Here is a 12601-nt window from a genome sequence, read left to right as displayed (position 1 = left end):
GATCAAATAATCGTCATTACTTCGCAACCTTTTACTAAAGATAGAGCGGCGAACTAGCTGGCGAGCATGTAAAAAAAAAAAAAAAAATCTTTACAGCTCTGTGAGACTGTTCGCCGATTAATACAGCATCAGCGTTTCAGTTCTGCAAGCCCACGGCGTTTCCCGGTGAAAATATGTTGGCATTTCCTCCAACTGGTTGCGGAACCACAGCGTCAGCGCTGCAACTGTGCACTGTAAAAATACGTGGCTGATGAGGTGTCCTCCTGTGAGAGACAGTTACGGCACTGCACTTATCTCTTCCATTTCTCTTTAGAAATCACTTCACACACAAAAATAAGTGGAGAAAAGCTTCGCATAATCCTGTGCTCTCTGCTTGCAGTGACGTCATCGTGGGCACCATGGTAGTGAACTGTACCAGCCCTGGAAGTTATACAAGCTGGCGTGTTTATTGTCTGTCGTAACAAGCCGCATGTATGATGCGAACGACGACGTCCATGCAACGTGTTGTACTTGCAGTATTGCGCATAGTTCCGTTCAGTCACGTTTTACGCAACAGCAATAACGCTGCGCAGATAACCATCGCAAAAGTTACTTTGTGACTGCTTAGATTATGACGTTTCTAGACGCCCTCGGCGTCCTGTACATTGCACGGAACTGCCGCAGCGAAGCGCGCACGTATAATATCGGCTGCCGAGGCTTCCCTGCCTGCGTTTAGGCGCATCTCTTCTCTTTTTTTTTTTCTTTTACCCTATCCAATAATTCAAGTTCGGCCGAGCATGTGTTACATAACGCGGTAGTCTGTGGGGTCCGGTCGCAGCGTTTTTCGGGGGAGAAGAAATGGCGGAGAGGTCACGGGTACCGGCGCCTCCTGTCGACCGGGATGCTTACCAAACCATGGCCGGCACGGCCGTTTATAACCCACGGCAGCAGCGGGTTCTCGCAGAATCTTGCCCGCTCCGTACCTCCATCGCGGCCACGCCTGTAGCCGCTGGGATAAGGGTCATATCGAACACCACGCCGGCTAGCGGAGAAAAAAAAAAAAAGGAGGGAGAGAAGAAAAATAAGCAAAATGAAAGCGGGCCACACGCTAACGGCCGCTTAGCATCGCGGTGGACCGTGTCAGTGGGTTACACACGGGCGAAGCGTTGTGCATTTGGGGGCCCGTGTTTGGTTCGTGAGCAGACGAGAGAAACAGACGGGGCGAAGTATCTGTTTCGTCTGCCTCTTCGTTGGGGAAACAGACGAAAACAGCTTGGTTCGTTAGCAGACGATACAACGGCTAGGACTAAGTGCCAGTCTGGGTCGTCTGCTTCTCATTATAGGAACAGTTGAAATCGGCTTCGGGCACGAGATGACGATCAAAGGTATAGACGACAGGCACGGGAAAGTGCTGGACAAGCAGATAGCAGAACAGGTTGTTCGACTCGTGGTCAGACAAGTGAACAGGCACGAATTACGTTGAAAAACGAGACACGCAAGCAGACGACGCGAGCGCCCGTGTCGACACGTATCTTGTTTGTCTCCTGTGTCGTATAATTAGCGCATTTAATTTCTCGGATCGTGCGCCAGCTGTCCGCGCTAAGCGCACCTAAGTCACAGCGGGGGCTACTTATGCCAATTCTTCAGAGCAGTGCAATAGAGATAGATACAAGAGTTTTCTTTCTTTTCCTTTTCTACGGGAGCGCATAATTCGCGCCACTGTTAATTGCTGATTACGTTGTTAATCTCCTGAAGTGCCTTCGGCATTGACGGGCTTGAATTTCGCAGTTGGAACATATACCACACCTTATAATTAAATTAAACAATTAAGTAGTTAACATTTCATACGTGTTGGACAGAATAAAATATTAGATAATGAGTAACTCGGCGATTACAGCACATTTTCTGATGTCCACCGGCTCCAATATGCTGCCGAAAAAAAGAATACTATAAAGGGCACATAGTATGAACTATGGTCCATGGGAGGTTTTAATTCGGAGTACGGTGTTTCTTATAGTCTCAGTGTTACCCAGGGACGCGATAACCAACCAACCAACCAACCAACCAACCAACCAACCAACCGATGAATCAAACATTCAAAAGAAAGATACCACTAAACAATCCTCTGTCGGAAAAAAACGCTGATTCGGCAAAGTCGTATCGCACAGCATCACCCGGCAGGACCCTGACCTTTCAGGTAAACCCTTCGTGATCATTATAAGCGCCCCGTCGTTGAGCCAACCGAAATAAATGCGACTTAATTGAGGGGTGAACGGCTGCGGCAGGCCTGTTTGCCGGGCACACAGGCGCTTACGTGCATACCCTTAATTCCTGCTGGGAAATGAAGAAGAAAGAACACCAACGCCGGGGACATGCACGATCGAGCCAGGAACCGCGCGTGTCACGTGACTGCTAGCACGTGGGAAAAAGCCCGGCCGTTCGCTCCGTCTGCACGTGCCCGCCCCGCTGCGATGTTATCGACGTGTCTTAAAGCCGATGCGCGTCGTAGGCATAGCAGCTGTGTTTGTCGCCGACGGCTGAAGCTACTAAGCGACCCGCGTGCAAGTTTGACGTGCTACGTAGCAGTTTTTTTTTTTTTCTTAGCGCAAACAACACGCAGACGTTTGGCACGTGAGCCACCGCCTCCTGTTTGCTTCGCTCCGCGACGGACGTCACAGCATTAAAAATGTTTCACTGCGCCCTTGCCTGTTGCCACGTTTAGGACCTTGTTTTCCACAGATTTTTATGCCTTCGCTGGCGCTGCAGAGCATCGCAGCCATCAAAGACTCTTGACCACTGACTACGTCCTACGGTATAGTCTTAGAATGCTACACTCAAGTTCCGCCATATTGTCGAATTCTGCAATGGCGGCGTTTTCAGCCAATCAGATGGGCCGTAGCAGTCCTACGGGCCAATCAGAGCTGCCAAGATGGCGAATTTGACTACGTCCATGGTAGCGCCATTACTTGTAAGTCATATCGAGCAGGCAACGCTCAAACTGGAAGCACGCTACCGCTGTCGATTTCGTTTCAAACTGCGTGCTGTTGCAACTCGGCGCCCATAGGCTGGCTGGCGCTTGTAAGCAAATGGACCGAGTGCCATCCGTGTTATGCTTGGAAGCACCGTGTTTGTCAAACGACACAGTCGGCAGTGTTTACTTTTGCAGATTGGTTAGACCAACAGATACACACAAATCAATGCCCGGAAGCGCGCCGTGTCAAGTGCCCCAGCACGCCATCAAAATCACGCGCATTACATCGAAGCCGAGAAAATGCAACCCACTTGGGAGACACCCTCAAATGCGACTGGAGTAGACTCGACTGGAGCTCAGCGATCGCGGCTCGAGTCAGAATTACCTGGCAGCGTATTGCGTAATACAGGCGAACGGTACAAAATTACACAGGTGTCACGAAAGCACGTAACACGAGGCCCGTACGTATAGGCCGAGACCGTGACGTATCGGAGACGGCCGCTACTCCCAATGTAACACAGGAAAGCAAACAAACAACAAAAAAGATAGCGCTGATAGCGTAGCTTGCACTAACATCGAAATTCACGGGCGCGGCCTGACGTGACGACAGATCATTGCGCAACACTTCGGTCACTAATCTGCTACCGTGACATCCGTTACCGCGCCTGCACAGTTGACTGTGACCCGAGTACTGACACGAAAATCTTGCGTAGTTTTTCTTTTTCTTTATTTTCGTTTTATTACATTCGTGTGTGGGACGCCGGATGCGTGGAACACCTTGCAGTGGGGTGGGCACGCTTGAAACCGTGGATCCGAGAAACCTCAAAGAGGCGATACGTAACGCTAACGCATTTTTCTCGCACTAACCGGTGAATCGCCTCTGAATTTTTCACGTGCCCGTCGACTCCACGGTTACAACGCGAAGCCTCAATTCCCCCTGAAAGCCACGCGTCATTAATTACAGCACCATTTATTTCGTGCGACCCATTCAAAACGTGTGGCAAGTGCAACACGACTTCGGACGTGAGAAAAAACAATACAAAATTAAGGCTATTCACGTAATCGTCCGAAGACGGAGGTGACGGTCACGTGATATCACAAACAACTCGGTCCCATGGCGTAGTACTACCGGTGCGGTGGTTGAATCTGTGGCTAAAGGCCACGACGCGGGTGCTATATATTATATTCTGGGCATTGCCAAAATCCGCCATATTGTCAAATTTCGCAATGACAGCATTTTTTTTTTTAAAGCCAATCGGAGAGGCCTCTAGGGGGCTGCTGTACGGCCTCTCTGACTGGCTCGAAATGCCGGCATTACCAATTTTGACAACATGGCGGAATTTGGCAATGCCCAGATCCCGCTTGTCGCCGAAAGATGTGCGCTTGATTTCGCGGCGCAAGTGACGTTTCACTTGGCGCGTGTACTTTGAAGTGGTCGCATGAAAAGGTAACGCGATGAACTACTTGTTGCGTCATCGAGAAATTGAGGCTCCTATAATAGCGTATTACTGGAGCGACAGCTATCCAATAAAGACGAGACGATTTTTTTTTCTTCTGTCAGTACTCCTTTAAGTTAGACACACAGGAGTGACACGAACTTGCGTGTTACCGTAATTATTGACGGAGAAAACCGCCGGCAGCGAGACGCTACTGAACCCGAGGTCACGGGTTCGACCCAGGCCGCATTTCGATGGTGGCGAAACGCAAAGACGCTCGTCTATTTATACATAGACGCTTAAAAAAAGAACGAAGAAAAAAAAACACACGAGTCCGGAGTTCCCACTACGGCATGCGCCTCATAATCGTTTTTGGCGCGTGGAATCATTTTTTTTTTTTCATTTTGAATGAGAGCACCAACGTACGGCAGCTTATACATTAGACGAATATCTTGATTGTCCTGTTTGAATTCTGCTTGTTGTGTGTGTTTGTCTACTTTTCAACGCTTGAGGACGAGCGTCATATGGTATTAGATACAAATCACACCAGAAGTCTACCGATTGGTCGATATGCCCCAGCTATACCGCCGCCGAAGGCTGATAAACAACCGTGACCGGCATTAATCGCACCGCGCAACATGGCGGGCGCCATATCTCTGAAATCGTATTCGCGTGATCGAAAAACAAATACTCCGAGTTACGAGTGCGTACGCATTAAATACGCCGGCGGCATGTACTCACTTCTGGCGCATCGCCAAATCAAAACGTCGCTCGTTCGAATGGTATTGGCGGAAATAGGCGCGTCTGCTGGGGCTGTTTTCACGAACAAAACATCCGCAGGACGTGTTGAATGCTGTGGAAGCTGCCGCGGGAAAAAAACTTTCACAAGACTTTCTAAAGGATATGTGACGCATGGGCTTACATTCTGGTCGATGTGCGGAGGAGAAATCACGGCCGGCTCATTTAAATAAACTTGAAAAAATTAGCACTGTCGGGCGATCGGTTTCGTCGACGGCTGTTCGACGACGCAACGAACGCAGAGTTTACGAAGTTTCCCGCCTGTTGGAATCCGCTAAATGTAACCGTACGAAAAGGCACAGCGGATGATTCGGACAAACTGCCACCAAACCGCAGAAGTCCGTAAAATAAGTAACAAATTCACCGCCGATTAAACGTCCTTATTTCCTAAAAAAGAAAAGAAAAAAGGAAGAGAAAAAAAAAATGCTCACCGTGCGAACTTTTATTTTCGAACGCGTATCCGCGCACTGTTGCCAGACGCGCACCCGCGGCGCGATAGTTTGACTGTTGGCACTTAGTTGTCATGTTTTACGCTTGACTCTTGACGAACTTTCACGTCAACTCATTCATCCGAGGTAGTGAGACCTGCTGTAGAAACTAGCTCTTTACGATGCGACGTCCTAAGGTCCTACTTAAGCCTGTCGTTATGTTTTTTTTTACAGGAGCCATGGGGAGGCAGCTGGCAGGCGGCGGGAGCGCGAAGTCCCATCCCGTCCGGGCGGCCGTCACCGTCCTGCTGCTCCTGGCCATCGCCATCCTGGGCAGCCATCCTTGCCGAGGACAAGGGGACACCGAGGCGAGCCTGGTGCGATGCAACGACACCTGTGCCCCTAGGCCTTCCAAGCTCGTCGTCGACTACGAAAACGGCAGCGGCAACTGGTCCGGCGCGGCGACGACGCCGTACTCGTACCCGGACAACCCGTTCCAGCGCTCCAACGTGTGCCGATGCGACGCGGCGTGCGTCAAGTTCGGAGACTGCTGCCGCGACGCGCCCGCGCTCCTGGAGGCCACGTCCGACGGCAGACGCCCCGCGGTCGAGTGGGAGTGCGTGCGCGTGCGCAGCGACATGCAGGCGACCTGGGTCCGACGCGCCTGCAGGCCCGGCTGGGACGGACCCGACGAGGTGCGGGTCCAGTGCGAGCGCGGCGCCGACGCCCGCATCACCGACCCGAACGGCATGGCCCCCGTCACGTCGCCGCGGACCAACGTGACGTACGCGAACGTGTACTGCGCCGCCTGCAACGACGACCTGAACGACACCCGCCGCTGGCAGGTGAGGAGTTTCTCGAAAGCCGTTTCTTCTGCACGTGTACATACAGTCGGCCGAAAAGATGTTTGCGGGACACGGGATATGCGAAGAAAGCTGTCGCTCTATATTAGGCTATATATGTGGCAGTGGCCATATATGGCAATCGGCTGCCGTGCACGAGGTCACAGGCTATGGAGAAAGAAAAAAAAATGCTTGTGAACTTAGAATTGGGTGGTCAAACTTTATCCGAAGCCCCCCCCCCCCCCCACTGAGGTGTCACTCACATCCCCATCTTTGGGACGTTAAACCCAATTGATCAATCAACCGATCAAAGTCAACGCTTCAGTCTGGAGTACTTTTTGCAACCTTATGTAGTGAGTGACCCATTAAGTTCGAAGCACGGTCATGCCTTAACAGAGTAGAGGTTCACATTTCTTGCCACACTCGTGTCCCGCAGACTTTCGTGGCCGACTGCATTTGCGCTTAGTACCAGCGTGTAAAGGAACACTTAACCTGATGTACTGAAACAGCAGCTCTTCAAAAAGTGCGAGACATCACTTAACTTTAAATTTTCTACTTATATCTCAAGCTGGATATCCTCCTCATGGAACTTTACTTCAGTGCAGTAACAAGGAAAATTTGCTGCTTAAAATGCAGACCTGGGATCAAATTTGCAAAGTTATCAATTTGTAAGTGCTGTTTGTCATTGGCTGGCCACCTTTGCTAATGTTATGTCCACTGTCACCATTCACGTCCTCTTTTACAATGAGTTTTAGTGTAAGAAGCTTTTTGTTATAGATGCAGGCCCTGCTGCTAACCCCTTCTCATTTCATTTTGGCACACCATGTTCACGACGCCACACACTTGTGTTAAGTCCGCTGAGGTAGTGTAATGGCTAAACAAAAGGTAGTCTGACAGAAACAGGATGAATTCAAGAATGGTGGTGTCTAGCTGTGTATATGTGTTGTAATTGGGATGTGTTGTAAATCTACCAAGGCCTGTGTTACCAAGTTATCTGACAGCTTAGTTCACATCATTTGTGAATGATTCATTTAGCTGAGGTGTACGAATGAAACCTCGGATTCAATTTTCAACACCCCAGTTCATTTTGGCGGCCTCCAATGAATGAAAACTGTGTAAACATGTGGCAGTCTAGAACTGAGAAACTGGTGTGCTACATATAAGTTTAAGTGTGCATCTTTATTAGTCTTAAATGTCAGTCTCTTAGTTAGCCTTCTCGAAAATCTGTCCTGTCCTCCCGCTCCATGTAGTGCGTGCAATTTAGTAGTAATTTGGGTATGCAACTACTCGTTAAAGCTTTACCTTGTGTGGAGCCATTATCATATGGCAAAGTCATGACTAGATCAATTGGCGTTGCTGCAAAGTTAGCACCGTAAGAAAAATATGTGTCAGTCGCTTGATTTCACTGGGCCACTGCAGTCCATTAAGGTCCAGTGTAGTAATAGTGCACCGTTAATTTTTTACTCGAATCAGTAGATTTAATAGTGGTTGAATAACTTTAGCAACATGTTCCTTTATTTGTACTAGAGGCATAGTCTGATTTGCACTTGTAAATTAATGGTACAGTGGTGCAGCTGTTTACATACTACCATGCAATTCTGCAGGTGAACCTTGATTGCAAGGAGTTCTACGGCCTCATCAACATGACGGGCGAGGACATTCGAAACAATATTGAGCTGGATCCCACAAACTCCAGTTGGGGTGTGTGGTTTACTGCTCCGGGAGACTTCCGACGGTTTTTCGCCTGTGTCTTGGAGTATGCGCCCCAGAACCTGTCCAGCGTGTACACCTGCAATTCTTTTGTGTCGACATGTGATCCCAGCTGGGCCGGCACGGAGACCGAAAAGGAGTGCAAGTCATACCAGTCGGTGATCAACGTCTATGGTGTGAACTACCGCAACCCAGAGTGCATGGTTTGCAACAATGACACTGCTCCACACCAGATCTGCGGCTTCTACAGCGACACCAGCTTCGTTAGCCCCCGCGGTTTCAGTTTCAGCATCCTCATGGATGTCAGCCCATCAGCAGGCAACATTGTTGGCAAAAAGAGGCTTTGCAACAAAGGAGAGCTGTACGACCCATTCTACAAGGTCTGCCGGAACGTTCTGTGTGGCGTGACAGGCTACGTCCTCGACGGTGACAAGTGCATCAAGGATGAAAATGAGATTGAGCCGAGGAGCGGCAATGGTACCATCTTCTACACCCAGGAGTTCCTCGCATGTCGAAAGACGATGTTGAACAAGGGAGAGTACATGATACGGCCGAATGGCTACCTCTACGCCACGCGCTACGACCGTGACTTTGCTCCCGACAGCTACTTGCTGGAAGGCGACCTTCGGGCCCTTGTATGCATCATCTTCAATGGAACCAACGAGATAGCCAAGTTTTCCAGGACCATGGGCTATGTATCCGCTGTGGGACTAGGTGTGTCCATTTCCTGCCTCGTGGCCCACCTTGTTGTGTTCTTCCTGGTGCCTGATGTGAGGAACCTCTCCGGACAAAACCTTGCCTGCCTCTCAGCATCGCTTCTCGTTGCTTACCTGAGCTTTCTGTTTGGCATGATCGGTGAACCACCCGCACGAGCTTGCCAGGCGTCCGCTGTCACCACGTACTTCTTCTTCCTCGCATCCTTTTTTTGGATGAGCACGATGGCGTTCGACGTGTGGCGGACCCTGCGTGTTGCCACGCGAGAACTGCGGGTCAGCTCCGGTACGCAGTGGCGACGTTTCTTTTTCTACAGTCTTGCCTCGTGGGCCCTTCCCGCCATAATTGTTGGCCTTGCCGTCTTCTTTGACGACCGTGCCTCTGGTATGCCCGAGGACTTGAGACCTCTCTTTGGGCGCCACGGCTGCTGGTTTGGGCAGCGGAAAGCCCTTCTCATCTTCTTCGCTGGCCCCGCTGGTGCGTTGATGCTTCTTAACATCACTCTCTTCACCTCGACTGCCATCATGGTGATCAGTTCGACAAAGTCCAGCGTCAAGCGCTCTGGCAGCGCTGCCAGGCGCAACTTCAGTCTTTATGTTCGGCTCTCCACCATGATGGGCCTCACCTGGACGCTGGGTCTCGTTGCTGGATACCTCGATGTCGAAGCGCTGTGGTACCTCTTTGTCCTCTTTAATGCATTCGAAGGGCTTCTCATATTCCTCTGCTTCTCCTGCACCCGCAAGGTTTGGACGTATCTGAGGGACAACGTGCTCATGTGCATCAAGCGCGAGCCATACCGTACGGGCACACTCAGTTCGGGATCTGGGTACAACTCCAACAGCACTGGAACGACAAGCTCGGGATTCTCGCGCCGGGCGTCACCCCGCAGCTCGACAAACTACAAGCGCACGGCACCATACCTTGGCAAGAAGACCAGTATGGACATGTACTAGGACTTCTTTCCTCTTTTCCCTGCGACACTTGTTGTTAAGCCAAGTGCAAGTATCGTTACGGTGTTGCTCTTTGGCGCACACGAGCACCGCATTCTTGTCATGTGTTGATGCGGAGTTGCCACAAGCCTCATCTTTGCTTCTCCAGCGAACGCCCTTGTAGCTGCCTCCGCTGATGACGTTATAGTGTTCCTATCCCATGCGTGGTTCCTGAATCTCATCCATGTCGTATTTATCGTTGAGCCATCGACACCTTTTAACCTATGCTCCCGTAACGGCCAAGTCAGTGACTTCCAAGTCTTCTCAGGACGATTCCATCAATTTATCTCTTTTATTTATCACTGTTGTGACGACTTAGGATCATCAGGTGTGCTTCGGACTGCATTGCAGCACCGAGAGGTGGCTAAGTGTGGAACAGTTTTATCAATTTACGGCTTGCTTCGTGCCATGGAGGAGACTCTGTTTGCACGACTGTGAAATACCAAAGTCATGTGGTGTGTATGTTGTGTATGTGTGCGAGTGCATCAAAAAACTTTCATATCATGTAAATATCTTTACCTGATACTCTTAATACCAACCATGTAAATAAAGATGTAGATATGTTAAATAGTCTCCTGTGGCTTTTATCCCTTGCTAGTGTTGCTGTGTAGCTGCTCTATAGAATTAGTGCTTCTTTAGAAAGTTCCACTGTAAGGTACAATGCAGCTTCAAATGTTCCTAAACTTTCCGCCCTTGGACATGCATTTACAATGTGCTATCAAGGCAATTATACAGCGTGCATTGTAGCAACGACCTTGTGTTCGTTAAATTAAATTATAGTGTTTAACGTCCTGAAACTCTACAGTGGGTTATAAGAGAGGCTGCAGTGGAGGTTCCTAGATTAGTTTTGACCACCTGGGGTTCTTTGACATTCACCCAAAGTGCGATATGCGAGTATCGCATCGCGACGGGGGACTTTCAGTTTCTCAGAAAAAGAAACAAAATGTATATATAGCTATACCTGGTAACGAAATGGGACATAATGATATAATGGATGTAACAAACTAAGTGAAATTCCCCTTTGAATCCCCAAGTTTCATAGTGCAGTACATACATAATGGATGTAATGAAACAATTCTGCCTCCCCCTTCGGCTTCTTTATAATGAGGTTTTACTGTATTGCGATTACTGTATAGCGTAATGTGATGCCGAAAGAAAAAAACAAATTGGAAACGCTGCATACATGCGGCTGCCTGCTAGGCACTTAATTCATTGTTGCTGCCAACTGCCGTCGCAAAATACAGTGAAAGGACGAGCGCACGCACAATTCACTTGTCACGGTTGACGTCTTTTGTCATTGGCAATGAGAACGATGCCGTCCTCCATGCCACCAAAGTTATTGGATAGGCAGCACTTCAGAACTGGTCACGGCACAATTGCACATGGCTCCGCACGCGGCAGCAATTGCAGTGGCGCATAGTTGTTCAGCTTGCTGCCAGCAAAAAAAATGAACAAAAAATTTGTCACATCAGGGTTTGAGTGCATTTGACTCAAAATTCAAGGAGGGGAACAAACCTTATTTGTACACATACATTGAGTAACAGTGGAATCTCCTTCATGGATGCAATTTCTTGCAGCTAAGCAGCTGCTGAGTCGGACACATGCTTCAAGGTTTTTCAGATCGCTTTTCTAAGTTGACTTCCCCATTGTAATGATGCTAATCACAATTGCCTTCTGCACAACGGTTAGTAGTGTTTGACTTCATCCAAAGATACTCGTGTTCAAGGCAAATGCCTGAAACTCGCTTTCCAGCAGACATTTTGACAGCCTAGGGCTTGAAAATGGAGCCATGATGGCTCTATTTAACCAACTAGCAATATAACAAAATGGTGCGGCGTGGCTGCTTGATCTGACTTTGCTGAGCCCCACGATGGCAACGGTGATTTAAACAAGCATGTTACTGGTTGCACATTGCAATTGTTTAGCGACACTCTCAAAATAAGATATCTAGGATTTCTTTCGATAGAAAGTGTCCATGTGCAAGTCATTATGCAGAGTTGGTTACTCTGAATGTTTGAAAGTTGCCCCCAACCCCAGTTTTCGAGGAATTCAAGGAGCATTTATTGTCAAGCTTTAAGGGCCCTTGAATCTCGTTTTCTAAGTTAAGGGTTTTCAAGGAGGTGCACGAAAGGTTATATTCGTGTCACGAAATTTAACGCGAGCTGCGTTCTGACGCTGGAAAAATTGGATGCGCGTCACTTTACATCCCACTCTGAAAGCAGCTGTGTCAGCCAGCAATTGAACCTGCGACCTTGTACTTGGCAGGCACAACACCACAGCCAGCCGCAGAGTCAAATCGGCAGGTTCTTTCCCACTGCAACTCTCGTTATGTTCTAGCACATGCCAGGCGAGGAATGGAGCATGTCTTGTCGCAGGAAGCACGCCTTGCACTCGCTTCTCTGCCTGCAATTAACCAGGTAGGCGCAGCGGCTGTTTGCCCTATAGCTAGGTATTTTCTTTGGGTATGTCTGAAAGGAAATGGTGCCGGTCTTTGAGTGGAGTTGAGTTACGAGAGGTCGGGATGACTGTCGAGTGCATTCATCGGAGCACTGCAATTTTAGCCTCGGTAGTTACAGGAGCATTACGAGGGTATCCTGCTGATAAGCAGTGCATGCGGCCACAGATGCTTACGCAAGACACTTTCTAGTATGCGCATTCCATTTCGCTGCAGCCTACTCTAGATTCCTCAACACTTTTCGGCTTTAGTGGGAAAACAAAGGCAAAAGCTACCCCC

The 12601-nt window shown here is 49.2% G+C and overlaps 1 protein-coding gene across 4 annotated transcripts in view; it reads left to right on the top strand.

Annotated features, from left to right (window-relative positions):
• LOC142590155 (uncharacterized) overlaps window positions 1-10435 on the top strand; it is a 71936-nt gene extending 61501 nt beyond the window's left edge. For 3 of the 4 annotated variants that reach the window (XM_075702045.1, XM_075702047.1, XM_075702048.1), the window contains exons 2-3: window positions 5847-6457; window positions 8059-10435. In XM_075702045.1, coding sequence (XP_075558160.1) covers window positions 5852-6457; window positions 8059-9831 — 2379 coding nt within the window. In that variant the 5' untranslated portion in view covers window positions 5847-5851 and the 3' untranslated portion in view covers window positions 9832-10435. Of the gene's footprint in view, window positions 1-5655; window positions 5760-5846; window positions 6458-8058 lie in introns of those variants that run through there. The other variant, XM_075702046.1, reaches the window with a different exon arrangement.
• The last annotated feature ends 2166 nt before the right edge of the window (window positions 10436-12601 follow it).

This window comes from Dermacentor variabilis, chromosome 8 (genome assembly GCF_050947875.1).
Source record: "Dermacentor variabilis isolate Ectoservices chromosome 8, ASM5094787v1, whole genome shotgun sequence".
NCBI lineage: Eukaryota > Metazoa > Arthropoda > Arachnida > Ixodida > Ixodidae > Dermacentor > Dermacentor variabilis.
Note: the sequence above shows the minus strand (reverse complement) of the source record. Positions and strands in the feature narration are given on the sequence as shown.